Raw genomic sequence first — 26,511 nt, 5'->3', positions numbered from 1 at the left:
TAATGATGAATATTTGAAAAGATGATATATAGATGAAATCGATTATAATGAAAATCATAATTATCTTTAAAGATGATGATGAAAAACATTAAAAAGAAAGATTAAACTTGTTACTTTAACCTGAGAAGCAATAGTAGATCTTAACAATGGTACGAATAGAGACTTTCTCAATGTAAATCTTATGAGCCCAAAAGGGTACAACCGCAAGTATACGGGCGTCAAGTAGTAAAACCCGATAAGACCGGGATCGAATCCTCAGGGACTAAGTATAATCTATTCTAAAACTTGTATCTATGGTGATTTCTCTTTTAAAGATTATTTTAAAGTGAAATAACTAAACCAGAAACAATAAAAAGTTGATAATCGGGAAACTTATGAGAAGAGAGAATCTAGGGTTTCAGGATCCACTTTAGAAAATATGACATCTAACTTATGCAATTCAGATTTTCTCCTTATATAACTCAAGGAAGAATAACCAACCTCGGATGATTTTGACTTTTCAGAACACTTACTTTAAAACTTTCAATTTCGATACGTAAAATCACGCGTACTCTAACTATTAGATATCAAAAGTAAGCATGAAACATTAAAGACCTAATGTCTAAATATGAACCATCAAACATAAGTATAACTAATGAAAGGGGTTATTGTGAAAGATACGCGAAGAAATCAAAGTATTAAGTACTTAAAAGTGATTAAGTCAGATAATCCCACAAAACTAAAGTTTAACCCTAACCCTAGATCAGGAAAGTTAGTTACTCATGATGGATGAGAGCATAATAATGATTAAAGAGAAGAAAAATAATAACATTAAAGAAAGAAAAAGAATCGGAGAAGAAAACACCTTTTTTCACTAAATTTCCCTCTGCGCGGCCAAACAGACCCTTAGGGAAAATAATTTTCCCACGCAGACCAAACGTGGGCTTCTTCTACCTCTGAACTTTCTCTCTCTAACCCACTGTTATCTCTCTCTTTCTCACTCTATACCTTCTGTTTCTCTCTTTAATAAACACTGTAACTCTCTCTTAATAGAAACAGTAAAGGAAGGAGAAGAAGAAGATGAAAATAATGGAGTTTTATTAATCAAATTCAATCTCTCTCTCTCTCTCTCTCTACAGAACATGAGCTTGTCTCTCTCTAATTCTTTCAATCTAAACCTCTCTCTCTCACAAAGAAAAGAATAAAGAAGAAGAAGAAACAGAAACAGCAAAGCTCTCAAACTCTCTCTCTAGCCTCGGTTTTCTTCTTTAATGGAGGATGATTTTCCATTCGGCTTCTTCTCCTTTATATAGGGTTGATTGAGTCAGTTTCTATCTTTCTATCTTTCCTTTTTTTCTTCTTCATCGAGTCGGTTTTTCCATCTTTCAATCAGTCGGTTACTTCCTTAATCATCAGTCGGTTGCTCTGTTTTTAGAAATAGGGAAAAAGGAAGGAAGAAGACAGCGGTCGTTAAGGAGGTTATAATCTCTGGTTCCAGTGCTTCGTAGCTGGTCAAAAAGGAGTGCGGCTCAAGTCTTAATCCGTTGCCACGTGACTCAGTTAAATATTCACCGTTAGATCCTCCCGCGTTACTTCGTTAGCTCGGTGTACCTCTGCTGTAACCGAATGTGGCCTGCGACTTCGCCAGTCCGTCCGATTACTTGCTGGATGCGCGCCACGTGTTCTTCTTGACTTTTGGTCCATTAAATTTGACCCGAACTTTGACTCGCTCTATTTTACTCATCCGGACTCCGATTTGACTTCTGTTTTCGCCTACGGGTTCGTCTTGGACTCTTCTTTCCTTCCAAACACTAATATCGACCATGAAATCGGAGTCATCAAATGACCAAAATACCCCTAGTCTGCATTTTCTCCGACTTTTATCCGTTTTGCGCACATGACTCTGAAAAAGGTACCTGAGTAGAAAAAGGAGTAATTCATGAGAGTAACTGCTCAAGATGGACTAACTCGTCCAAATTAAGAGACTCAGATGGGACATTTTCATGTCTCATCAAAATCTTGATAAATGATAGAGGTTTCAGCTGCTCTAATGGAGATGAAGCAATTTCTGAGATTAAAAAATGGAAGTTTATTAGATAATTCGATTTTAAAGAGTGAAAAGAAACAGGTTTCCGTTATGGAGAATAATGAAGATAATCAGGGACGGAATTACAGCTAGGCCAGAAGGGGCCATGGCCCCCCTCGACCTAGTCGTAGCAACATACATTATAAGTTATAACCACACGTCAGAACGTGTTATTAGTTCAAATAATGCGCAACATATAACAACAAAGTGCAATAGGCTTTTGGAGATGCTATATACCATCTTTAACGGGAATTTAAAAAACACTAACTAATTTTTTATTGAAAACCTAGAGACCAATTACACACATGGATTGGACAATAAAAGCAAATTGTTATTCATTTTAGCCTTAAAAACATTGACGGTAAAACAATTTACTTTGGAAAACTTTTATTTAGAAGAAGTTTTCAAGTGATGAAAGTAAATGATGTTAAACAAAATCATCGTTTTGACGGTACTATTTTATTTCAAATTATATACACAAAGACGATTTCTTATAAATGAAGTATAAATTGTCTAATAAAACGACAGAATTTGTAGTACATTGGCCCCCCTTCGTGTTTAATCCTGGTTTCGTCTCGGAAGATAATGGTTACTTTGAATAGAATCGTGATTGGAGAGAAAAGGTGGGAGATAAAAATGGAAACGGATATTTGAAGATTTTGAAGGAAAATCAGTTTTTATATAAAAGGAATGTTAGTTTAGGTATTATGATTTAATATGTATTATATGGATTTGTGTTTTCTCTCGAGATGTACACAAATGGACTAGATATCCATTTAAATTAATATTTTGGTTTACAAACCCTTTTTAAGATTAGAGAGGACTAAATGTGTGTTTAGGGTCTGGTTTTTAGAGTATAAGCCCAAAAATTGTTGATTTTTTAGCACTTATAAGTGCAGTGTCGTTTGGTTTTTGTCACTTATACGTGTAATGTTGTTTGTTTCTCATCACTTATAAGCACTATAAAAAATATGAATTGTCTAAACTATCTATACATATAACTAATTGTTAATAAACAAGTTTGAGATGGATTATACTGAAGTATTAGTGACAAAAACATATATTTTGTTTACTAGAGTTTGTAATGAGTTTTTTTGTGCAAAAAAAGAACACATTAGTCAAAGAACATGGAAAAATAGAAAGAGAGCGAGAGAGAGAGGGGGAGGGTTGAAGAAAGAGAAGAACAAAGAGACGACCCGGATTAGTGTTGGAAGATTGCCAGAGTTGATGGTCGCCGGATTTGATGTACAACAGAAAATTTTCTTATTTTTCCAAAACATCGACTTTTAGACATATAGGATTTTAGGTCGTAATAGGTAATTGTAATTTTAAATATTGTTTAGGTCTTTTTGTCTTTTGTAGCACTTAGAAAGTAAGTGCGAAAAAATAAGTTGTAAGTTAGAACTTACTTTTTTGCAACTTTGGCACCACTTATTAAGTGAAAAAACAAACGATCTAAAATTCCAGAGTCTCTCTTCCCTTCTCCCTCTAATTCAGAAAACTTAAAACTTGATTTTGTAGAAGGTTCATCAAATTCAATTTCTTTGAGGTCAAGTCATCACCATCTATTTCTTCAACATCTTCAGTAGTTAATGCTTCATCTGAAGAATCAAGGTCGATGTTCTTTGCAACTTGAGGATATACCACTTATTATTAGGAACCGTGTAAGAGAGCCAACGAGAGTGGTACAGTGTAGAGTATGAAGTGTATTCAGCTGCACAAATTCAAATATGGAGCGTATTCATACTGATTGAAATGGAAACCCTTCCCCTAATTTCTTCTCCTAAAATTCTACTTGGTTCTTCACCTAATCTTCTTACCAATTCAATTTCAATCAGAAACTCTTCATTTCCCCTTTTTAATCTCTATAGAAAACGAAATGGTTCCACAACTAACAAAATCATTGATGAGCTGAAGTGGTAACCATTTTTGAAATAACATGCCACATTGGTGTAGCTTATATAAGCCACACCCCCTCCATCATATTGAACAGTGGCTTTTTATCCATATTTGAATTTGTGCAGCTGAATACACTTCATACTCTACACTGTACCACTCTCGTTGGCTCTCTTACACGGTTCCTAATAATCAAGGTTTTCCTAATACGCGTCTTTTTGTTGTACATATTTCTCATAAGTTTTATCGGACAGGGATATTCATATTAGATGCCGAATAGTATTGAATATACATGCATCAAGAAGAAAGTGAAACCATATTTAAGATCTAAACCACAACTCATATATACAAAGCATATAGGAAATACTCTTTATTAAACTCGAAACTAGTAACTAAAAATTTATGCAAAGTGAAGAATGACTAAGTAGTTTGTCGATGGAGAGTGGTGTTGCTACTTTTGTACACGGAATAGACTTTCCACAAAACTTAAGATTGCAGAGCGCTCATCAAGGGTTGCTACCAATTTCGAGGTACTCTCTTTCCGGTCATAATAATAAACACATGTAGTTTTATATTCGATTTTATGTTCAACTATCTGCATTGGTGAGTAATCGATGATGATTAGGTTTGTCCCTACAATGGCTTGAAAACGAAAACACAACCCTCCATTCCAATCAAAATGAATAGTTTCTTCAACCCAATTACTAGTCTTGTTTTCGTCATTGTCATGGAGATCTTCGTGTAGTATCCACATCTTGAAAGTGTTTCTATAATCCTTTATTTTTTGTATAAGAGTTAGACATCCATCTATTTCGCACAAACGTTCATATATTTCTGAAACGTAAATAGGGGTTGCGATCTTTCTGAACTTTTCGCTTTCAACATTAAATGCCACTATAAACTTAGATCCACGGCCAGGATAAGGAATCCAAAAGATGGAACCATTGGCATAAACAGAAGTAGGTACATGTAGCCGACACAGACCTATATCACCAATCTTTCTCCAAGAATCGTCTATACCAATTGTAAATACCTCACAGAACATCCTCTCACTCTGAAATACAGACCATACGCGAACGACTTTATGTATCCGATTGATTGGATCAAACCCTAATCTATAACTTTTAAACATCTCTTGGGTTATAGAACTTGTTTCTATCTCCTCGTTTATTACGCCAAATCGCTTTTTTTCTCTAGTGCCAAGATTGTAAACATAAATACAATTGAATTCGGATTTATAACGAAAACATATCAAACCATTTACGGGCATCTTATGATGAGAAGGATGCAGTGTTATGTTATGAGTTTGAGTAGTTGCTACACTTTCATGTAGATGTCTTGAAGATAAAGTGACTTGTCTTGTATCGACCAACTCAGTAGTAAAAACCGATTACAAACTCTTCATGTTCACTAATTTCTTCTTTATAATGTAAACAGGAGGCAGTCCAACAAAGAGATGCAACCCAAAAAATTGTTCTACAAGCACTTAGAGACGCCTCAGCCTCGGAAAAAGTAGTTCGAGCTCTCAAGTAAGGAGAATTCTCTCGTGATTTTACATTTTAAATCATGATTGATGAAAAACTTGAGTTCATGGATTGTTGTTTTTCTGATCAAAAACTTTATTTTTTACTTGCAGAATGTTTTCGGGTATGAGCATAATTGCTAAACCAGATGCTCCATCTTCCTGTTTCGAACAGATTTTGGATTTCCATTCTCATATTCTACAAGCTATAACCGAGTTGGAATCTATTCAAGCAGCTACTTCAAATACCGAAAACTTTCAAGAACCAAGTTCCGAGCAGATAGCGAATTCAAAGAAATTGGAAGAAGATACCCCATTGAATGAAATAACCCATAACTCAATCGATCACAACCACCGAAATTCGGAATTGAACACATCGAAGAGAAGACTCTTATCACACAAACCAGTATCAGCCACCCCAGAGAAAAACGATACAAAGCTAACCCTTTTAAAGCAACTAAAACCAAATACGATTTCAAAGAATTTCGAGAAAACGGAGAATGATGAGAACCTAAGACCAGCTATAAGCAGTTTTAGCAGTACAATAAGATTGGGTAAACAGATCGAAAGACAAGCTGGGAAATGGTTTATGAATTTTTTAGAGGAAGCCATGGAAACTGGTTTAAAAAAACAGAAAGGAAATGATACTCAGAAAGTATCACAATCTCTCATGATCAAGGTTGTCAATTGGATCGAAGTAACCCAGTTTGATTCTAATAAAAAGCCTCTTCATCCTAAAGCAGCGAAAGTGACGAGAAAGTTAAGGATCAAAATGAAGAACCCTGAAAATGTTTGAATTGAATTTGAACAAAGATTGTATAAATGATTGCTTATTTGATGATCATTTTCGAATGACATCCAACTAGAAATGGTCTTTTATACGTATTCGTACCTACCGCCTTTTTTTTAGTACTTATCGTTGTATAAGCTTTTTATACAATTCCTTACTAAGAAAGATGCTAATACCAACTATGATCCTTCAACATATATCTATTAGTTCAAATTTATGTCTTAAATGCTTCTAGAACTAGTCTCGTTGGGTAAACGTTTATAAGTTTTCCTAATAGGCATCTTTTTGTTGAAGGATCATAGTTGTCTAATCTGATGTATCCTTGGTCTTCCTATTTTGATTAGTTTTTGTACTTCAACCAAATAATCTTTAGAGAATGATCTGAAAATCAAATTCTTAGCCGAAAGAAAGCTGGAAGAAATTGAAAGAGGGATCTCCCTGCTTACGTGAAATAATGCATAACTGGATCAATCATTACAACCGAAACTCGGAATTGAGCATATGGACGAGAACACTCTCATCGCACAACTCATCCCAGAGAAAACCGATTCGAAGATAACCTTTTTCAAGCAACTAAAATCAAATACATACGTGCATAAACTTCTTATAATATTCCTTTATTCATGGTTTAGTGTTCATGTTTCCTTTCTTTGTTGAGACAATTTTTATATCATCTCAATTCATAATCAGTGGTGCTACATGCCCCGATGTCTTAGCCCGAGCATAGACATGATGAAGTCTGCACCAAGCGCAAAATTGGCATGCCATGACATTGCTCGTGGGTCAGTCTCGGGCCAAAATATCAAGGCCAAATAGTGCTTTTCATTACAAATCATAAGGTAAAAACATATAAGATAACTAAATATATTAATAAATCATATTCCTAAGGATTAGTGAAAAAACAAAAACATTTGAAACGGGTAGGGGTATTCTTCCAAGAAAGATGAATTTGTGTGACTGTGGAGGGCGGAGTTAGAAAGAAGTGGTGTTGCTACTATTGTACACGAAATAGACTTTCCACAAAACTTAAGATTGCAGAGCGCTCATCAAGGGTTGCTACCAATTTCGAGGAATTCTTTTTCCGGTCATAATGATAAACAAATGTAGTTTTAAGTTTGTCTATCAGCAGTAAGTAATGGATGATGATTAGGTTTGTCGCTACAACGGCTTGAAAACGAAAACAGCACCTTCCATTCCAATCAAAATGAATAGTTTCTTCAACCCAATTACTACTACTATTGTTTTCGTCATTGTCATGGAGATCTTCGTGTAGTATCCACATCTTGAAAGTGTTTTTAGTCGATCTATCAGCCTCTATCTGTTGTATAAGAGTTAGACATCCGTCTATTTCGCACAAATATTCATATATTAGCCAAACGGAAATAGGGGTTGAGATCTTTCTGAACTTTTCGCTTTCAACATTAAATGCCACTATAAACTTAGATCCCCCATGGTCAGCAAAAGGGATCCAAAAGATGGAACCATTTGCATAAACAGAAGTAGTTCCATCTAGCCGAGACAGACCTATCTCATCAATCTTTCTCCAAGAATCGTCTCTACCAATTGTAAAAACCTCACAGAACATCCTCTCACTCTGAGATACAAACCAAACGCGAACGACTTTATGTACACGATTTACTGGATCAAACCCTAATCTATAACTTTTACACGTCTCTTGGATAATAGAACTTGTTCCAGTGTCCAATCGCTTTTTTTCTCTAGTGCCAAGATTGTAAACATAAATACAGTTGAATTCGGATTTATATCGAAAACATATCAAACCATTTACGGGAATCATATGATGATAAGGATGCAGTGTTATGTTATGAGTTTGACTAGTTGCTACACTTTCGTGTAGATGTCTTGAAGATAAAGTGACTTGTCTTGTATCGACCAACTCAGTAGTAAAAACGAGAATAGGGTTAGTTTTCGATCTGGTAAGATGTAAATCACAAAAATATTGATCATCTTGAATTAAGTATTTCCAATACTTACATACAGATTTAAACCGCATCAGTGACTTGACAGGAAGTCTGCTCAATAACTCGAATACTAATATATCATGATTAATAACCTTACTACTAGGGCTAAAAGAAACATTGTCACCATGAGACTTGGTCATGATTTTCTCTTCTTTTGAACCTCTTTGGGGTTTCTCTCTTTGGTTTGGTTTGGTTTGGTTTGGTTTGGTTTGGTTTGGTTTGGTTTGGTTTGGTGGTATATTCTCCTACTTTCTTCTGGGGTTCTTCTTCCTCATTCAATATATAAAGATGATAAGTATCCCATTGATATGCAAAAAAAAAAAGTATCCCATTGATATTCAACAAAAAAAGGTTTCTATTATTTCTAGGGCTTATAAAATCTGTGACCCCCCACTATTTCCAATTCTCACGATTCTCTGAAGAGAAATATTTTATCATGTTTCCATTTTTCTTATAATCTAAACTCAATTATGTATCTTTTAAGAAATTTAGACGGCTTGAATTAGTGATTAGGTGTTTTGAAAATTTTAACTGTTTGGTAGGTCCAATAGGATGAGAAAGTCAATTTCTCGTAGTGAAAAAAAAGTAGGAATATTTGTTCGATCAATTTTCGCACAAAATAAGTATGAAAGTGGTTTTCTTACTTAGAGAGTGCTTGATTTTTTAACACTTATAAGCAGGGGCGGAACCAGGATTTCAGGTCTGGGTGGGCAGACTCTATACTTAAAAAAAAATTACCAACCTTTACGTATTAAGATAAATTATGTGTTTATTTACTCATTGTGGTATTAGATAATGTTAATGTCGGTACAAGAATCTATCATGCTAAAAAGTTCACTAGAAGAGATCAATGTTGTACCTAAACATAATGTTTAAGACTTGAACAACAGAAACTTCTCAACCAAATAAAAAATCGAATTAGGCCTGTAGTTCATTTTCATGGATATAGGAGGATTAATGGGAAGAATTAAAGAACTTCATATATGAGAAGACATAGAAGCACAAAACTTCTTACTTCATAATATTCAAAAAAAAAATATGAAGATCCAAAAAAAAAAAAAAAAAAAAAAGCGGAGTTTGGTAATTGATATTCAGGCAAAAAATACAAAGTGAATTAAACAAACATATAATTAAGGTCGCGACTTTGGAGAATAAAGAAAATTCTCCGGGGAATAAAGACTAAAGGAGCATATTTACATTTTAGACCGAAAATTTACAAAGTTGTATCTTGCCCCCGTAATCTTCATCTTCCACTAAGTTTATCTTCTTCTTCTCTCTAAAAACCCTAATCCAAGAAACCTAATAGTAGTACTACAAAGAATCTCGAATAAATCAAGAGAAGAAGATTGAGAAATTTAAAGACCAACGGGGTTCTTCTTCCATCAAATTCGTGTTGGAGTGGATACTAAACCATTGTCAATCAACTCACCCAATTTTGATATAACATCACTTTGTAGGTTTCAAACTAATTGGATTTTTGAAGGTGTATGAATATTACTTCTAAATCTCAATTTGTAAGTCTAATCCAAGAAACCTAATAGTAGTACTACAAATCAGAATCCCGAATAAATCAAGAGAAGAACATTGAGGAATTTAGAGACCAACGAGGTTCTTCTTCCATCAAATTCGTGTTGGAATGGATACTAAATCATTGTCAATCAACTCACCCAATTTTGATATAACATCACTTTGTAGGTTTCAAACTAATTGGATTTTTGAAGTTGTATGAATATTACTTCTAAAACTAAATTTGTAACCCTAATTCATCAATCTTCTTCTCTTGATTTATTAGGAATTTTGATTTGTAGTACTATTATTGAGTTTCTTGTATTAGGGTTTTTAGAGAGAAGAAGAAGATAAACTTAATGGAAGATGAAGATGAATATTAGGGGGCAAGATACAACTTTATAAATTTTTGGGTTAAAAATAAATATGCTCCCTTAGTCTTTATTCCCCGGAGAACTTTCTTTATTCCCCAAAGCCGTGGCCATAATTAATCATAACTCTAAACGGAGTATAAAAGAACTAAACCCACCAACAAAAAGATTATTGAAAGATTTAAAGAGACAAAAATTTCTTCTTGGTTCGAAAAGTAAAGAAGAAGATGAAGTCAAAAAATACCAAATTTACATTCGAAAAGAGAAAACATGAAGACTATGTTTAACATATGGTCCAAATCAATGGAAACTAAGTTTTATGTAGATTAAAATTACCAACCTTAACTTAGAATTTGATTCATGAAGATTAAGAATGGAAAAATTGAATTGTTTGGTTGTTCCCGGCGCCCAATTCCTTTCAAGATTTCCACTCGTACGGCCGGACAAACCCTAGCTTATTACCTAGGGAAAGTACTAAACTGCCCTAACTTTCTAGAAATATTACCATTTCCAGGCCGGGCAGCTGCCCGGCCTGGTCTCTTAATGGGTCCGCCCCTGCTTATAAGTGTAGTGTCGTTTGTTTTCGGTCACTTATAAGTGTAGTGTCGTTTGTTTTTCATCTCTTATAAGCACTATAAAAATATATGAGTTGTCTAAATTATCCATATATATAACTAAAAGTTAATAAGTTTGAGATGGATTACTTAATGAGTTTAGTAGAATTTGTAATGAGTTTTTTTTTGTGCCATAAAAGATTACGTTAGTCAAAGAACATGGAAAAGTAGAAAGAGAGAGATAGAGAGAGAGAGAGAGTGAGGGTTGAAGAAAGAGAAGAACAAAGAGACGACCCAGATTAGTGTTGGAAGGTTGTCGGAGTTGATGGTCGCCAGAATTGATGTGCCACCGAAAATTTTCTTATTTTTCCAAAACATCGACTTTTAGACATATAGTCTTAGGCAGTAATAGGGATTTGTAATTTTAAATATTGTTTGTCTTTTTCAGCACTTAAAAGTGATATTCAGTATACTTATTGAGTGAAAAAACAAACGACCTAAAATTGTCGAGCCCGCACTTATAAAGTAAAAATCACTTAATAAGTGCAAAAAATCAAACACACTCTCTCTCTTCTCTTCCTTTCTCCCTCTAATTCAGAAAACTTAAAACTTGATTTTGCAGAAAGTTCATCGAATTCAATTTTTTTGATGTCAAGTCATCACCATCTATTTCTTCAATTCTTTGAGCTCACGAAACGATTTTAAGGTTCTTGCCTTCTTGGAGAAGATGGTCACAAATTTTAAAGGCACCTTCAGTTATTAGGTTAATAAAAAGAAAAGTCCATACTATTATGGGTTGGATGACCCAAAAAACCAACACTATTTAAATTATTTTGTAAAGGCACTCCGCTTTCCCACAACTCTGACGAACAGTTAAAAGTATCATTGCTTACCCAGAACAGTTGACTTTCTTATCTATTAGAATAAGTTGGATTTTCTTACTCAGACATTCCCTCGTGACAAACTGACCCTAATTTTATTTTTGAGCCCTAATTTTTTTTTTGATTAAAATAGGCCATTGCCTGCTTTATTAGCTATTAGAACAATAATGAATGTTGGCTAAATCTGCCGCCAACGGACATACAATGCAACTAGGAGTCTCATAGATCTCCAAAGTTTGATTCAAGTTTACATTAGACAATTTTGCTAGCATATGCGCAAGATTAATCGCCTCACGTGGACAATAAGAGAACTCCGTCTTCTCAAGCTTTGCAATATCTGACTGGGTGTCCATTACAATCGGTCTTATTCTCCACGGTACCTCATTCAACTCCTTCAAGCATGCATTTATTACAATCATAGCATGGCCCTCAATACTACGCCCTAAACTAACTATTGACTCACAGTGACCATTCGAAAATTGTTCATATAAATAGACTAATAAAGAACAATTATACTATCAACAAACAAATTTAACAATAGGATAAGAAAAAAAGTTATTAATAATTTTAAGAACAAGTGCATGCTTATAGAGTTATAAATAATTCTAAGAACAAGTAGTTGTAGATTGTAAAATTCCATTGATCTGATTTCCTAGTTTGGAACTTTGGATGTTATTGCAAATGTTGGTCTGAACTCTGAACTGAGCTGAAGTCACAAAGAAAAAAGACTTTCCGTACAACTTGTGACTGAAGATCGCCAACTTAGTGATTGCTACTAACTTGGAAGTTTTTTTTTCTTTTTTCCGGTCATAATGATGATAAACATGTTCATACGAATCTTTTGTCCTTTGCATGTATTTGATGATGATTAGGCCTGTAACCTGTTCCTGTAATGGCTTCTACAACTTCTACGTAATCCTGATCCGTTTTCAGATCAAAATCAATAGTAAAACATATCAAACCATTTATGGGTTTCAGTCACCTTCAATGAATGTAAACTTTGTCTTATGATACTGACGGGTTTGTACGGATTCGTGTCAACGCATTGGATATATAGCATATCATAATCAAGAACGATACAAGTACGATTCTGAATCTGTTTGCTCTCTAAGTCGATCTTCCCCTCCAATTTGTTTGCTCTCTAAGTACGATTCATAAATCATATATTGGTTTCATTTTTTGTTAAAAACGAAAAAAAAAGAAAACCTTTACAAGCCCTTTTGAAACAACTAGGACTATACTTACCTCTTAATTTCCTAGTCTGGATTGAGCTGAACTCACACATAGAAATACACATAAAACATATACATATACATATGTATATGTATATTATAAGAAAGATAGGGTTGTCTGACGAGCGGGGGTAGAGATCCAAGTGTTGTTGTCGTTCCTTATGTATAGATAAAATACTTTCCGTATAACTTGTGACTGAAGATGGGGAACTAGTTCTTGCTATTACCTTGGATGTTTTCTTTTTTCGATCATAATGGTGATAAACACATGCGTAGGGATTCTTTGTCATTTGTTTCATGATGATTACATTTGTTCCTTCAATGGCTTCTACAACCTGTAAGTACTCTTGACCTTTTTTATAATCAAAATCAATAGTTTCTTCAACCCAATTACTACTCTTGTTTTCCTCGTTGTCACGGAGATTTTCGTGTAGTATCCACATCTTGAAAGTATTTATTCTTCTACTATGAACTGTAATGTCACCCAAGAGAGATACACATCCGTCTATTTCAAACAAACGACACCACTCGTAGTTGACTAAAATAGGAGTTGAGATCCTTCTGAACTTTTCAGTTCCAACATCAAATGCCACTATAAACTTAGATTCCTTGCTCTTTTTCATCCAAAAGATGGAACCATTTGCATAAACAGAAGAAGGAAAAAACTTACATGGTAATATATCATTCACCGTTCTCCAAGAATTGTCTATGCCTATTGTAAATACCTCACAAAACCTCCTCTCATTCCGAGTATGGCTTGCATTCCAAATGCGAATAGCTTTATGTAACTTACTAATAGGATCAAATCCGCACTACAAAACAATCGGGCTTTAGTTACGCCTTTTTTGTAACGGACTACAAATACCGTAGCTATTAGTCAACATTTGCTATGGACATTTTTAAGTCGTAGTAAATGCTAACAAATAGCTACAAACCCTGTGTTAACTTGCTACACATGTGTCCATATCAAGTGCATCACGCACATAAATTTTTGAAAATTAAGAAAATGCCTTTTTGCTACAATACGTTAAGCGTAGCAACTGGTGAGCATTTGCTATGAGCTTTCCGTAGTTAGTGGGTCTAAATGATAGCAAATGGTGATGAAATTACGAGGGAAAAGTTTTGGCTGAAAATAAAAGGTTAAAGCGAAAAAGGGCGCCAAAAATTTTAGGAAGCACGCATTAAAAAGAGCCAATATTTTATACTTTTAGAGTGCCCGCTCTAAAATTGGCCAAAATTTAGGGTTTCCCAATTCAGTCGACTAGGGTAAAAACGAGTTCAAGCAGAATGAGAGAAAGAGAGACAAACAAAGCTAGTTCATCTCCAAATCATTAGCTTGATTCTCACATTAAATCTCTCCAATTCTCGTAGGTTTTTCTCTAAAAAATTGGTCTCCAATATTTTTTTCTTTTTGATTTGTTTCTTTTCCATTTGATATGTTTGAAGATCTTCTTTGCAGTCGAGGAGAAGTCTTTCTTCGGCTATTTCTTGTGTCGGTAAGGTAACTCAGTCTATACCTCAAATCTATTATGTTTGTTCTTTCTGGAAATACCTTTATTTCACTTATTCTGTTAAAAAACCCTAGAATTGATTGATAGATCTTTCAGTTTGGGCTAAGGGTTTGATGATTTTGGTTATTTCGGCTTTGATATTAGATATTATCTTTTCATCTTAATTCATGTAAATTTTTATGTGGTTTAAGTTATGGTTTGATTATTTTTACCCAGTATGATTAGAACAAGAGACAAATAGAAGATTCCTTGAATAGCTGCTCCACCAAGACGAGGAACGGGTGTAGTGATATTTCATCCCATTCTAATTGAGGTGCAAGTGTATCATTATTAGTTGCAGAAAGAACTCTTTCTGAATCTCTACTAGTAGAAATTCTGCCACCAGTTTTCTTCTATTAAAGCATTTGATTAATAAGAAATTCAAGCAAAATCTCATCCTAGAATATGTTTTTTATCTGCATTTAACCTTTTTAATTTTTGGTACTACACATCTATTGATTTATCAAATGCCAATTAGATGCGATTGATTGATATGTAGAAGATAGAGATGAAGATGAAACCCATAAGAAATCTATGATCAAAGAAACTCCTAGAAGACCTGTGTTTATGCCTTCCCATTTCATTGAGAAACCTAATTCTAGACGGAGCGTGATAGATCAAGGAGAATGAAAGCTCTGATGATGATGTAGGAAAAGGGTAGAACTGAAAAGAGAAAAAAGGCGGGCATTAATGGTATTCTTCGTTGATTATTCTGTTTGGTGTCCATTTTCGCGATTGCAATTTGTTATACTAAATTAGGACTACCTGATCTTGGCTTTTGTGGAATCTATTTACTTGGATTTAGGCTATGTCTGTTATTTTAGTAGTGTTCTGAGTAATAGTACCGTGGTACAAATGCTCCTCTTACTGTTGCCCAAATGCTAGGGAAAGTGAGCAAGTTTAGATTCATCACCTGAATAGATGAATAGTAATTAGTAATTGTTTAGGATTTTCAATGAACAATTTCCCTCAAGATTCTCAAAAATATTCTCGTTTTCACTTTCTATTTTCTTTCATTTTCTTTTTGAGACAGAGTTTGTGTTGAAGGATTCAGAGTCTCACTATATTTATGTCTGCGAGAGGATGAAAGAACCAATAGATATCGGCATAACAACGTCTTGGCGAGACAGCACGTGTTGAATTTCAATGACATGATGGGTTCTCTCTTCATACTTCAAATGCATCATGACTTCATGAGTATTATATAACCACTAAATTTATTTTTGTTGTAGTTATAAGACTATTGTTGCAGGATTCCGAGAATGAAGATGTCATTGCACCAGAAATATCGAACCACGGAGCCAGCTGGAATGGTTGCGATTTTGGCACTCTCTCTGGGTAGTATTTTTATGGATTATTTCTATATTTAGTGCTCAAATCTTGTTGAATATTTGGTTGAAGCATAATTTGATTCTAAGATCATACATGACGACGTCGGTTGAATTGAAGTAGTGTGAGTTTGATGAATAACATTACCTTGGCTGAGATCAAAGTTGTTTCATTTGGAATTGACAACCTGCCTCTTATTTCTATGGACCGAAGTCAGATAGTAATGGCACACTATCTAATTTATGATTCTTGTTCACTGTTTCATTTTACATATTGATCTATCCTTGCTATATCGAATAAAGGGCTGAATTTAGATATTAACTATTGAAAAACAGAATATGAACCGATGTTTGCAATTGCAGAAAACAAGATTCAGCTATAGTTTCTTACATTTGGATGATGATTCTTGAACACTAAGGTGGAGTTGATTAATGTGTTGTTAGTTTTTCTTCAAACTCATGATTTTTTTCTTCACTAACACAGGAACCATGTTGAACAACATATGTCAAATTACACAAGCGACAGGAGAGGCTCGGCTTAAGCTATATATGTCAAGTTCTATAAAGATGGTAATTTATACTCTAATGTTAGAGGAGTTCAAGTTGTAAGATCACAAGGATAATTTTTCTAATACTCCATTATATGGATATATGCGATGTAAAGCAATAAAAGTGTTACAATTAATTCAATAAGAAAGTTCTTTTTGTTAGTATTGTGTGTAAATATACATAGATATAGTGATTATTAAGAACAATAGGATTATATATGAATGAATTAACAAATGCTTTATAAATGTAATTGATCTTTTGTTACAACTAATCATGCCTTATATTTGCTACGACCAAAGTCATAATAACTAACTTTCAACGGTCATTTTCTATAAAAATATAATCACATTTTGTTATGGATTGTCTCGTAGCGAAAAGCCAACTTTTTGCTATGGACTAGGGGTCGTAACAAAAAGTTCGTAGCTAATGGTATTTGTGACGGCAATATCTATTACGGTACGTCGTCCATAACAAATGCTCAATTGCTACGAATTTTGAATTATCTGTTACGGTTTTTGTCCATAACAAAAGGACGTTTATTTTGTAGTGCCGAGTCGACAACTTTCAAGGCTACGTATAGTTTTTTTGTCCTCTTCTATTGTGCCCAGCCGCCATTTTTCTCGAGTGCTAAGATTGTAAACAAAAATGTGGTCCGTTTTCTCGAGTACTAATATCAGACCGTTTATGGGTTTCATGTAACTTTCAATCAATGGAATCTCTATCTCATGATATTGCATGGTTGGTACAACTTTGTGTAAACGCATTGAACATAAAGAGAATCCCGGTTTACCTTCCAAAGGAAGGGTGAAAAGAAGAATTGGGTTACTTTTCGACTTGGTAAGATGCAAATCACAAAAATATCCATCGCTTTTAATTAAGTACTGCCAATGTTTACATACAGATTTAAATCGCATCAATGACTTCACTGGAACTCTGCTCAATATCTCGGATAGCATATCATAACCAAGAACGATACAAGTACGATTCTGAATTTGTTCGCTCTCTAAGTCGTCGATCTTCCCCTTCATCTTCTTCTTTTTACTTCCTTTTGATTTCTTTCTCGCCATGTTATGTCTTGTAAACCCAAATTCCAAAAATCTCAATGTTGGGGTAACCAGTGAGCTAACTCAAACTTCCTCTCACTTCAAACTTTGAAAATTCAGTCAAAGGAGAAGGTTCGGTTGAGAACTTATAATTTGGGAGGAACAAGTACTTTAACCGGAGAGGGTCGGCTATAGAAATTCGGATTGGTCGGGACTTGTGGGCTGCGGGGGCAACTTTCTACATTGGGCAAAGTTTCCATTCCTTTAGTCTCATTATTTCCCACTTATAGAGTGTTAATAAATATCTCCTTTACATTCCTAATTTATTTTTTGAAAATTTTGGTGAAGAATCCGAAACAGGGGTGTGCAAACATAGACCAAACAAAACCGACCCAAACTGGTCCAATCGGTTTTCAAACCAAACCAAACAACGAGTGGTTTGGTACGGTTGTTGATTTTCAAAAACCAACTGGTTTGGTTCGGTAAGCGGATGTAATTTTTAGGAACCATCAAAACCAAACCGAACCAGCTAAATTCAATAAATACATATAATTATATATTTACATATTTTTTCTCTAAAATATATCTATCATATTTCTATAATTTCATACAAAGACAACTACACTACTACAATATAATGTTGCTAGCTAGTATTAGATTAAAATAATTCATGTATCGTTAATGTTACTAGCTAGTACATAATATTTTGGTCGGTGGCCCGCACATATCTTTAATGTTTCAACTGTTTTTCAACGAATTATGTTAGTTTGATTGTTTCAAGAGGTTTTTAAGAAGTGTTGTCTTGATTTTATACATCAATGTATAAAGAAAGTGATTCGATTCGCCGATTTTCATGGAGAACAAATTGTGTTTTATGGATAGTTTGGCATCCAGTAGTATCCAAACCACTTATGATGGTTTGGTTAGTAACCGAACCAAACCATGAGCGGTTTGGTAACGGTTTGGAAATCACTAACCAAACCATGAGCTGTTTGGTAACGGATGACACCAAAATATCAGATATCGAACCAACAAACTCCCCTAATCCGAAATATGTCTTCATAGCATAAGTATAATACTAACACAAAGTAGATCTAAAGTCCCATATGATATAAATTGTGATATTCACCAAACAAATTTTTTTGCGTGAAACCATTATTTTATTGTTGGATTTTAAATAAAACATAAATAATTATATGTACATTTTACTAGTTTACCTCTACAAGACATCATCAAAACAATTAGTTGAGTTGACCAAGTGATCCGATGTGTCGACATAAACTCCAAAATTTTAAAGGTTTCTGGTTCAATTTTCAGAAGAAGTGGTTTCTATAGTTTAAAAAAATCAAATATTAAAAAAAATTGACACTGGGCCCAGAATCTCAGTTCCTCCATAATCGTTCAAGTGTTAACGGCCTGAGATATCAGGCATAAACTCTTTAGGATCAACCTACCAACCTCTCTCGTACCTCACCGGATAAAATTAACCTAACTGAATCAACACTCTTAACTAATTCAACTTCCTTTCACAATTCCGTCAGATTAAAAAAGTTTTGATCTTTGATATAGGAAAAACCCTATTGGGTATAAACAGTGCATTAAATAATTTACAGAGCTAGTTTAAGGAGATCCCCAAGCCAGTAGCCGCAAACCAGGAGTTGATCTGGTTTGGGGATCTCCCAAATGATTTATTAATTTGGGAGATCTCCAAGCCGATAGCCAATCTCGTTTGGGATATCCAAACCATATCGATTTTCCAACGAAGGGGATTGTCTCCTTGCGGATTAAATAAAGAGAGATAGAAATCTGTAGAAAGGGAAGAGTGAATAAGATAGTGGAAAAGAATGAAAAATAGAGAGAGGGATACATGGAGGTGGTGGTGGTCAAAGAAAAAAAGTGGAGAAAATTGGAGTGATGGCCAGATTTTGCGGTGGTGATGGGAGATAAAGAAGAAAAAAAAGTGTTTTGTTTCCCTTTAAAATTTTGCACCGCGTAGAATTGGTCAATAATCACATTCTCCTTTCAAAATTTTCTACCCCGGAAAACTTCCATTTTCCCTCGAAACACTAACCTTTTTTTATTTACACAACTTACTACGTTTTACGAAATTTGATGGGATTTTGAGATTTACAAATAATGGTGGGTCTGAGACCATAGAGAGTTTGGCAGTCGGTTGTTGTGGTCATGAAAATGAAGTTAGGGGCAAGCAAAAAAGGTCGATGATTTTAGAAAACAACAAAAAATTACAGAGAACAAAATATGAAAAGTGGAAATCGAAAAATTTCCCGAACACACCTTTCCTTTATGTCCGAGGAATAATTATCGGCTAAAGAAACTCGTTACCCTGGAAGTTTTATATTGGCCCTCTACAATTATTAAAAGGGCCTCCTTCCTTGGCAAACTCTCCTTATAAGTTGTGGCATTGCCCTTCCACTAATTCAAATTCTTAAAATTAGGAAAAGGACCACAAAAGAATATGACCGTTGTCCCTAACGTTAAGAAATATCCAAAATTTTAAAATTCTGGTCAGCCAACGGACGCTTTCAGATTTTAGTTACCGTTGTCATTTACGTCTCTCTCTCTCTCTGTGTGTCAAGTAAAACCCTGTTTCACAACATTACCTGATCTCTCTCTCTTCTTCCCAGCTGATTTTCGTTGAAACAAAAAAATAATAGGATCTAGGGTTTTCAATCTCAATCTTACAAACCCTAAAAACCCTTTTCATTTCATCAAGAATAGAAGAGGAATCTTTAAGTTTTGAAGTAGTTTTCTTCATGGGGTTTCTCTAAATTTTCGTATATCATCTTCCCCTATAAAATTGATTAGACAAGCTCTGATTTCTCTGTGATTCTAGCTGAATCCTGATTCAATATCAATGGCTACTTTGGCTCCAGGAATTCTATTGAAGCTACTGAGTGGTATGAACACAGGAATTAAACCCACAAGTGAACACAGAAATTCATTGTTGCAGGTAACAGATATTGTTCCAGCTGATCTTGATGAAAAAAATCTATGGCCCAAACATGGTTTCTATATCAAAGTATCGGATTCATCTCATTCAATTTATGTTAGTCTTCCTTTTGAACAAGATGATCTTGTTCTTAGTAACAAAATGCAACTTGGGCAGTTTATCTATGTCGATAGATTAGAACCCGGATCGCCTGTTCCTGTAATTAAAGGCACAAAACCACTTCCTGGTCGACACCCATTAATAGGAACTCCTGAACCTTTAATGGGTTTAAGAGATAAAGGAGAAAAGCTTTCTTCACATAGTAGAGGTTCTTGGGGAGATGATCCTATCTCTTCTCCTATGGTTGTTAAATCTCTACCTTTGAATTTCAATCCGACAACGCCTGTAAAAGAGAGATCAAGTTCCGTTAAACCCGGGATTATTTTCCCAAAGACTCCGATGAGTAGAGGAAGAATATTGAAAGACGACGAAAAAAGTAGTCTTACTTTCAGATCCTCGGCTAGTGGTGGCGGGCTTTTGTCGAAAATGGCGAATTCAAGAGGAGAAAGCCCAATAATGGTGAGGAAAAGTTGTGTTGCTCCTTCTACTCCAAAGCTTCCTCGGAGCAAGAGCGTTAGCGAACGAGAGCCGAGGCTTCCAAGAACTCCATTCAACAAAATTGTAGGTACATTCTCATCTTCTTGAGTTTTAAGTAATTTTAGAAGTTGAATGATCAATGAATTTTTGGAACTGAATTTGTGTAGGAGAAGAGGAGTACTACTCCATCACCAAGTTTACGAAGTTCTCGAGTAGAATCATCGATAAATTTCGTCGGGTATGCACCAAATTCATTGAATACCAAACCACAATCATCTCATTTCAGTAATCCAACCGCCCCAAAGACTAGCATCAATTTTCCCATGTCATTGCCAGGAAAACTTAGTATACTTGGAAAGGTAATCACATAATCTTTTCCATCTTTCGGTTCCGACCGATTACAAACTCTTCATGTTCACTCATTTCTTCTTTATAATGTAAGCAGGAGGCAGTCCAACAAAGAGATGCAACCCAAAAAATTGCTCTACAAGCACTTAGAGACGCCTCAGCCTCGGAAAAAGTAGTTCGAGCTCTCAAGTAAGGAGAATTCTCTCGTGATTTTACATTTTAAATCATGATTAAAACTTGAGTTCATGGATTGTTGTTTTTCTGATCAAAAACTTTATTTTTTACTTGCAGAATGTTTTCGGGTATGAGCATAATTGCTAAACCAGATGCTCCATCTTCCTGTTTCGAACAGTTTTTGGATTTCCATTCTCATATTCTACAAGCTATAACCGAGTTGGAATCTATTCAAGCAGCTACTTCAAATACCGAAAACTTTCAAGAACCAAGTTCCGAGCAGATAGCGAATTCAAAGAAATTGGAAGAAGATACCCCATTGAATGAAATAACCCATAACTCAATCGATCACAACCACCGAAATTCGGAATTGAACACATCGAAGAGAAGACTCTTATCACACAAACCAGTATCAGCCACCCCAGAGAAAAACGATACAAAGCTAACCCTTTTAAAGCAACTAAAACCAAATACGATTTCAAAGAATTTCGAGAAAACGGAGAATGATGAGAACCTAAGACCAGCTATAAGCAGTTTTAGCAGTACAATAAGATTGGGTAAACAGATCGAAAGACAAGCTGGGAAATGGTTTATGAATTTTTTAGAGGAAGCCATGGAAACTGGTTTAAAAAAACAGAAAGGAAATGATACTCAGAAAGTATCACAATCTCTCATGATCAAGGTTGTCAATTGGATCGAAGTAAACCAGTTTGATTCTAATAAGAAGCCTCTTCATCCTAAAGCAGCGAAAGTGACGAGAAAGTTAAGGATCAAAATGAAGAACCCTGAAAATGTTTGAATTGAATTTGAACAAAGATTGTATAAATGATTGCTTATTTGATGATCATTTTCGAATGACATCCAACTAGAAATGGTCTTTTATACATATTCGTACCTACCGCCTTTTTTTTAGTACTTATCGTTGTATAAGCTTTTTATACAATTCCTTACTAAGAAAGATGCTAATACCAACTATGATCCTTCAACATATATCTATTAGTTCAAATTTATGTCTTAAATGCTTCTAGAACTAGTCTCGTTGGGTAAACGTTTATAAGTTTTCCTAATACGCATCTTTTTGTTGAAGGATCATAGTTGGTTTTAGTTTTTGTTGAAGGATCATAGTTGGTTTTAGTCTTGTCTAATCTGATGTATCCTTGGTCTTCCTATTTTGATTAGTTTTTGTACTTCAACCAAATAATCTTTAGAGAATGATCTGAAAATCAATTTCTTAGCGGAAAGAAAGCTGGAAGAAATTGAAAGAGGGATCTCCCTGCTTACGTGAAATAATGCATAACTGGATCAATCATTACAACCGAAACTCGGAATTGAGCATATGGACGAGAACACTCTCATCGCACAACTCATCCCAGAGAAAATCGATTCGAAGATAACCTTTTTCAAGCAACTAAAATCAAATACATACGTGCATAAACTTCTTATAATATTCCTTTATTCATGGTTTAGTGTTCATGTTTCCTTTCTTTGTTGAGACAATTTTTATATCATCTCAATTCATAATCAGTGGTGCTACATGCCCCGATGTCTTAGCCCGAGCATAGACATGATGAAGTCTGCACCAAGCGCAAAATTGGCATGCCATGACATTGCTCGTGGGTCAGTCTCGGGCCAAAATATCAAGGCCAAATAGTGCTTTTCATTACAAATCATAAGGTAAAAACATATAAGATAACTAAATTTATTAATAAATCATATTCCTAACGAATTAGTGAAAAAACAAAAACATTTGAAACGGGTGGAGGTGTTCTTCCAAGAAAGATGAATTTGTGTGACTGTGGGCGGAGTTAGAAAGAAGTGGTGTTGTTACTATTGTACACGAAATAGACTTTCCACAAAACTTAAGATTGCAGAGCGCTCATCAAGGGTTGCTACCAATTTCGAGGAATTCTTTTTCCGGTCGTAATGATAAACAAATGTAGTTTTAAGTTTGTCTATCAGCAGTAAGTAATGGATGATGATTAGGTTTGTCGCTACAACGGCTTGAAAACGAAAACAGCACCGTCCATTCCAATCAAAATGAATAGTTTCTTCGACCCAATTACTACTACTATTGTTTTCGTCATTGTCATGGAGATCTTCGTGTAGTATCCACATCTTGAAAGTGTTTTTAGTCGATCTATCAGCCTCTATCTTTTGCATAAGAGTTAGACATCCGTCTATTTCGCACAAATATTCATATATTTGCCAAGCGGAAATAGGGGTTGAGATCTTTCTGAACTTTTCGCTTTCAACATTAAATGCCACTATAAACTTAGATCCCCCATGGTCAGGAGAAGGGATCCAAAAGATGGAACCATTTGCATAAACAGAAGTAGTTCCATCTAGCCGAGACAGACCTATCTCATCAATCTTTCTCCAAGAATCGTCTCTACCAATTGTAAAAACCTCACAGAACATCCTCTCACTCTCAGGTACAGACCATACGCGAACGACTTTATGTACCCGATCGACTGGATCAAACCCTAATCTATAACTTTTACACGTCTCTTGGATAATAGAACTTGTTCCAGTGTCCAATCGCTTTTTTTCTCTAGTGCCAAGATTGTAAACATAAATACAGTTGAATTCGGATTTATAACGAAAACATATCAAACCATTTACGGGAATCATATGATGATAAGGATGCAGTGTTATGTTATGAGTTTGACTAGTTGCTACACTTTCATGTAGATGTCTTGAAGATAAAGTGACTTGTCTTGTATCGACCAACTCAGTAGTAAAAACGAGAATAGGGTTAGTTTTCGATCTGGTAAGATGTAAATCACAAAGATATTGATCATCTTGAATTAAGTATTTCCAATACTTACATACAGATTTAAACCGCATCAGTGACTTGACAGGAAGTCTGCTCAATAACTCGAATACTAATATATCATGATTAATAACCTTACTACTAGGGCTAAAAGAAACATTGTCACCATGAGACTTTGTCATGATTTTCTCTTCTTTTGAACCTCTTTGGGGTTTCTCTCCGCGGTTTGGTTGGTGTATTCTCAAAGGTACTCTCTTCTAGGGTTCTTCCTCATATTTCAATATAAGTATCCCACTGGACAGGCCCGTGGGTGGCCCAGTGCGGGTTGTGCGCCCCTACTGGGCCACCCAATGCAAGGGCCCAATATTTGAAAATAAGTTTGTCTTCGTCTATAGGGAGATTTGCTGTTTGGACCCCATTTCGTATAATTGACTTGCTGTTTGGACTCCCTTTTTTCAGTGTTGCAATTTGAACTCCCTTTTGACGGAATCACTCGGGAATATTCCGTTTCTAAAGTTATACTTTAAATAATTCCTAGTTTACCCTTATAATATCAATATTGCACTTTTGACCCCCCTGGTTTATTTAACTCATCTTCTTCTTCAATTTTTTAACTCATCTTCTTCACAAACCCTTATCACTTATCACCCAAATTGACTTTTAAGATTAGACCTAGGTAAAATTGGATCATAAACTTGTGTTTGATCTTACCACATGACGGATTATCAAGCTAAATTGCTAGTTTCCGAATCAAAATTGCCCGAGATTTTAAGATTCTATTTCTTCAGTTCAACCGAGCAATTCAACCAATTGGAAAGTGATTTTTTAGCTTGCTTATTCAACAACACAGAAACTTTACCTAATAGTCATCCACCGTTGATTCCACAAACAGTTCCTCTTCTTCCATTATAAATTGAAATCTTAAAACAAAGTTTCTTGGAAAAAATTGATTTTGCTGCAAGTTTATCTAGAGTCATAGGAACAATATTTGTTTGATAAGGGTAGTATTTAAGTTTCTTGAGAGTGATAAAACAGAGAGGATACCCAAAGCTAGAGAGAGAAAGTTAAAAATGAGATTACAGTAGAATCTACAAAGCTTCTTCTTCCTCCACTTTAATGGGTGAAAAATATTCTTGTACACTATCATCTAAATACAAATTGAGAGGTTGATCATCAAAATTGAAAGAGGATTTGAGATTAGAGGAAAGGGTTTTAAAATCTTTATGACTGGAAGAGAGGATACGCAAAGCTAGAGAGAGAAAATTAAAAGTAAGATTACCGTAACTTCCATAAAGATTCTTCTTCCTCCACTTTAATGGGGTGAAAATATGAATTGGGACATTAGGTACTATAATTCCTTTTGATATTGCTGATCATACACCTACTAATATTTGTGATGAGTGTAAAAAACAAGAAAGTTAAGTTAATTGACTTCCTCCACCGTGATGATCACCACCATCACCATAAGTGGTGGTTCCACCCATCGTAACAACCCTGTTACCAGAGGGTAAATATTGTTAACTCATGGGTTATGATTTAGTTAATTCTCGGGTTAGTTCGCGGATTTAGTTAACTCGTGGGTTAGCTACTTAGATTGTGTTCTACTTTGGTTAGGTTAATTGGAGGGTAAAATAGTAATTTTCCTGCTTGAACTGTTACATTTAACTTTTTTTTGAAAAAGGGAGTCCAAATTGCAACTTTGGAAAAAGGGAGTCCAAATAGCAAGTCAAATATACGAAAGGGGGTCTAAACAGCAAATCTCCCTCGTCTATATCCCTTTTTTCCTCTCTCTCTCTCTTTCTTTCTTGCAAGTGGCTCTCTCATTTGCAATATAATTTTTTTTCCTGTATTAAATAGCAATTTTGATTCACAAGTCATAAGATAAAAACATATAAAATAATTAATGGTGTGTTTGGATGGCGGAATCATGAATCCGCGGATTCATGAGTCCTTAGGATTCATGATTCCACGGATTCATGAATCCAAGTAATATTTTTTGGCTTGTTTGACAACTAAGAATCCTATGATTTATTATTATTTGAGTATTTTTAAACGTCTTTAAAAAAATATGATTTTTGAAAAAAACAATGATTTTGAAAAAAAATAATGATTTTGTAGAAGAAAATATTTTTTTGTTGATTTTAAGTTTGAAATTAGGTTCATTAATTCAAAATCCTAGCAAATCCTAGGGGGTAGGGTGGGATTTTGGTCCAATACAAATTTTGGAATTAGGAATCCTTAGGATTCAAGAGTTCTAGGATTCTTGGTAGCCAAACAGACCAAGGATTCATGATTCCTACCAAATTCCACTTTTGATAGGAATCCTACTTAGGAATCCTGCAACCAAACACACCATAAATTTATTCATAGGCCATATTTTCTAACTAACAGGTGAAGAAA

At 34.8% G+C, this 26,511-nt stretch overlaps 3 protein-coding genes and 1 long non-coding RNA gene across 4 annotated transcripts; 2 read left to right on the top strand and 2 right to left on the bottom strand.

The window, feature by feature from the left end:
* Nucleotides 1-7,267: 7,267 nt before the first annotated feature.
* On the bottom strand, nt 7,268-8,395 carry LOC147553265 (putative F-box protein At1g32420). The gene has a single exon (XM_086668696.1). It carries the CDS (start codon nt 8,393-8,395, stop codon nt 7,268-7,270), a length of 1,128 nt encoding a protein of 375 aa, XP_086524822.1.
* A 6,620-nt stretch (nt 8,396-15,015) lies between these two features.
* Nucleotides 15,016-16,387, top strand: LOC147553264 (uncharacterized). The gene is made up of 2 exons (XR_015238185.1): nt 15,016-15,687; nt 16,162-16,387. It is a non-coding gene; the product is annotated as an uncharacterized LOC147553264 (long non-coding RNA).
* A 2,749-nt stretch (nt 16,388-19,136) lies between these two features.
* LOC147553263 (protein CORTICAL MICROTUBULE DISORDERING 4-like) lies at nt 19,137-22,328 on the top strand. Its single transcript, XM_086671443.1, has 4 exons — nt 19,137-20,900; nt 20,984-21,175; nt 21,262-21,353; nt 21,456-22,328. Exons 1-4 carry the CDS (start codon nt 20,145-20,147, stop codon nt 22,135-22,137), a joined length of 1,722 nt encoding a protein of 573 aa, XP_086527569.1. The 5' UTR covers nt 19,137-20,144; the 3' UTR covers nt 22,138-22,328.
* Nucleotides 22,329-23,165: 837 nt separating this feature from the next.
* On the bottom strand, nt 23,166-24,293 carry LOC147553262 (putative F-box protein At1g32420). Its single transcript, XM_086668695.1, has one exon. The coding sequence runs from the start codon at nt 24,291-24,293 to the stop codon at nt 23,166-23,168; it is 1,128 nt and encodes a 375-aa protein (XP_086524821.1).
* Between the last annotated feature and the right edge of the window lie 2,218 nt (nt 24,294-26,511).

Source organism: Eschscholzia californica, unplaced genomic scaffold (genome assembly GCF_041429995.1).
Source record: "Eschscholzia californica isolate CP2 unplaced genomic scaffold, dmEscCali1.0.p SCAF_3, whole genome shotgun sequence".
In the NCBI taxonomy this organism is placed as follows: Eukaryota; Viridiplantae; Streptophyta; class Magnoliopsida; order Ranunculales; family Papaveraceae; genus Eschscholzia; species Eschscholzia californica.
The sequence above is the reverse complement of the archived record's forward strand: the minus strand, read 5'-3'. Positions and strand labels throughout refer to the sequence as shown.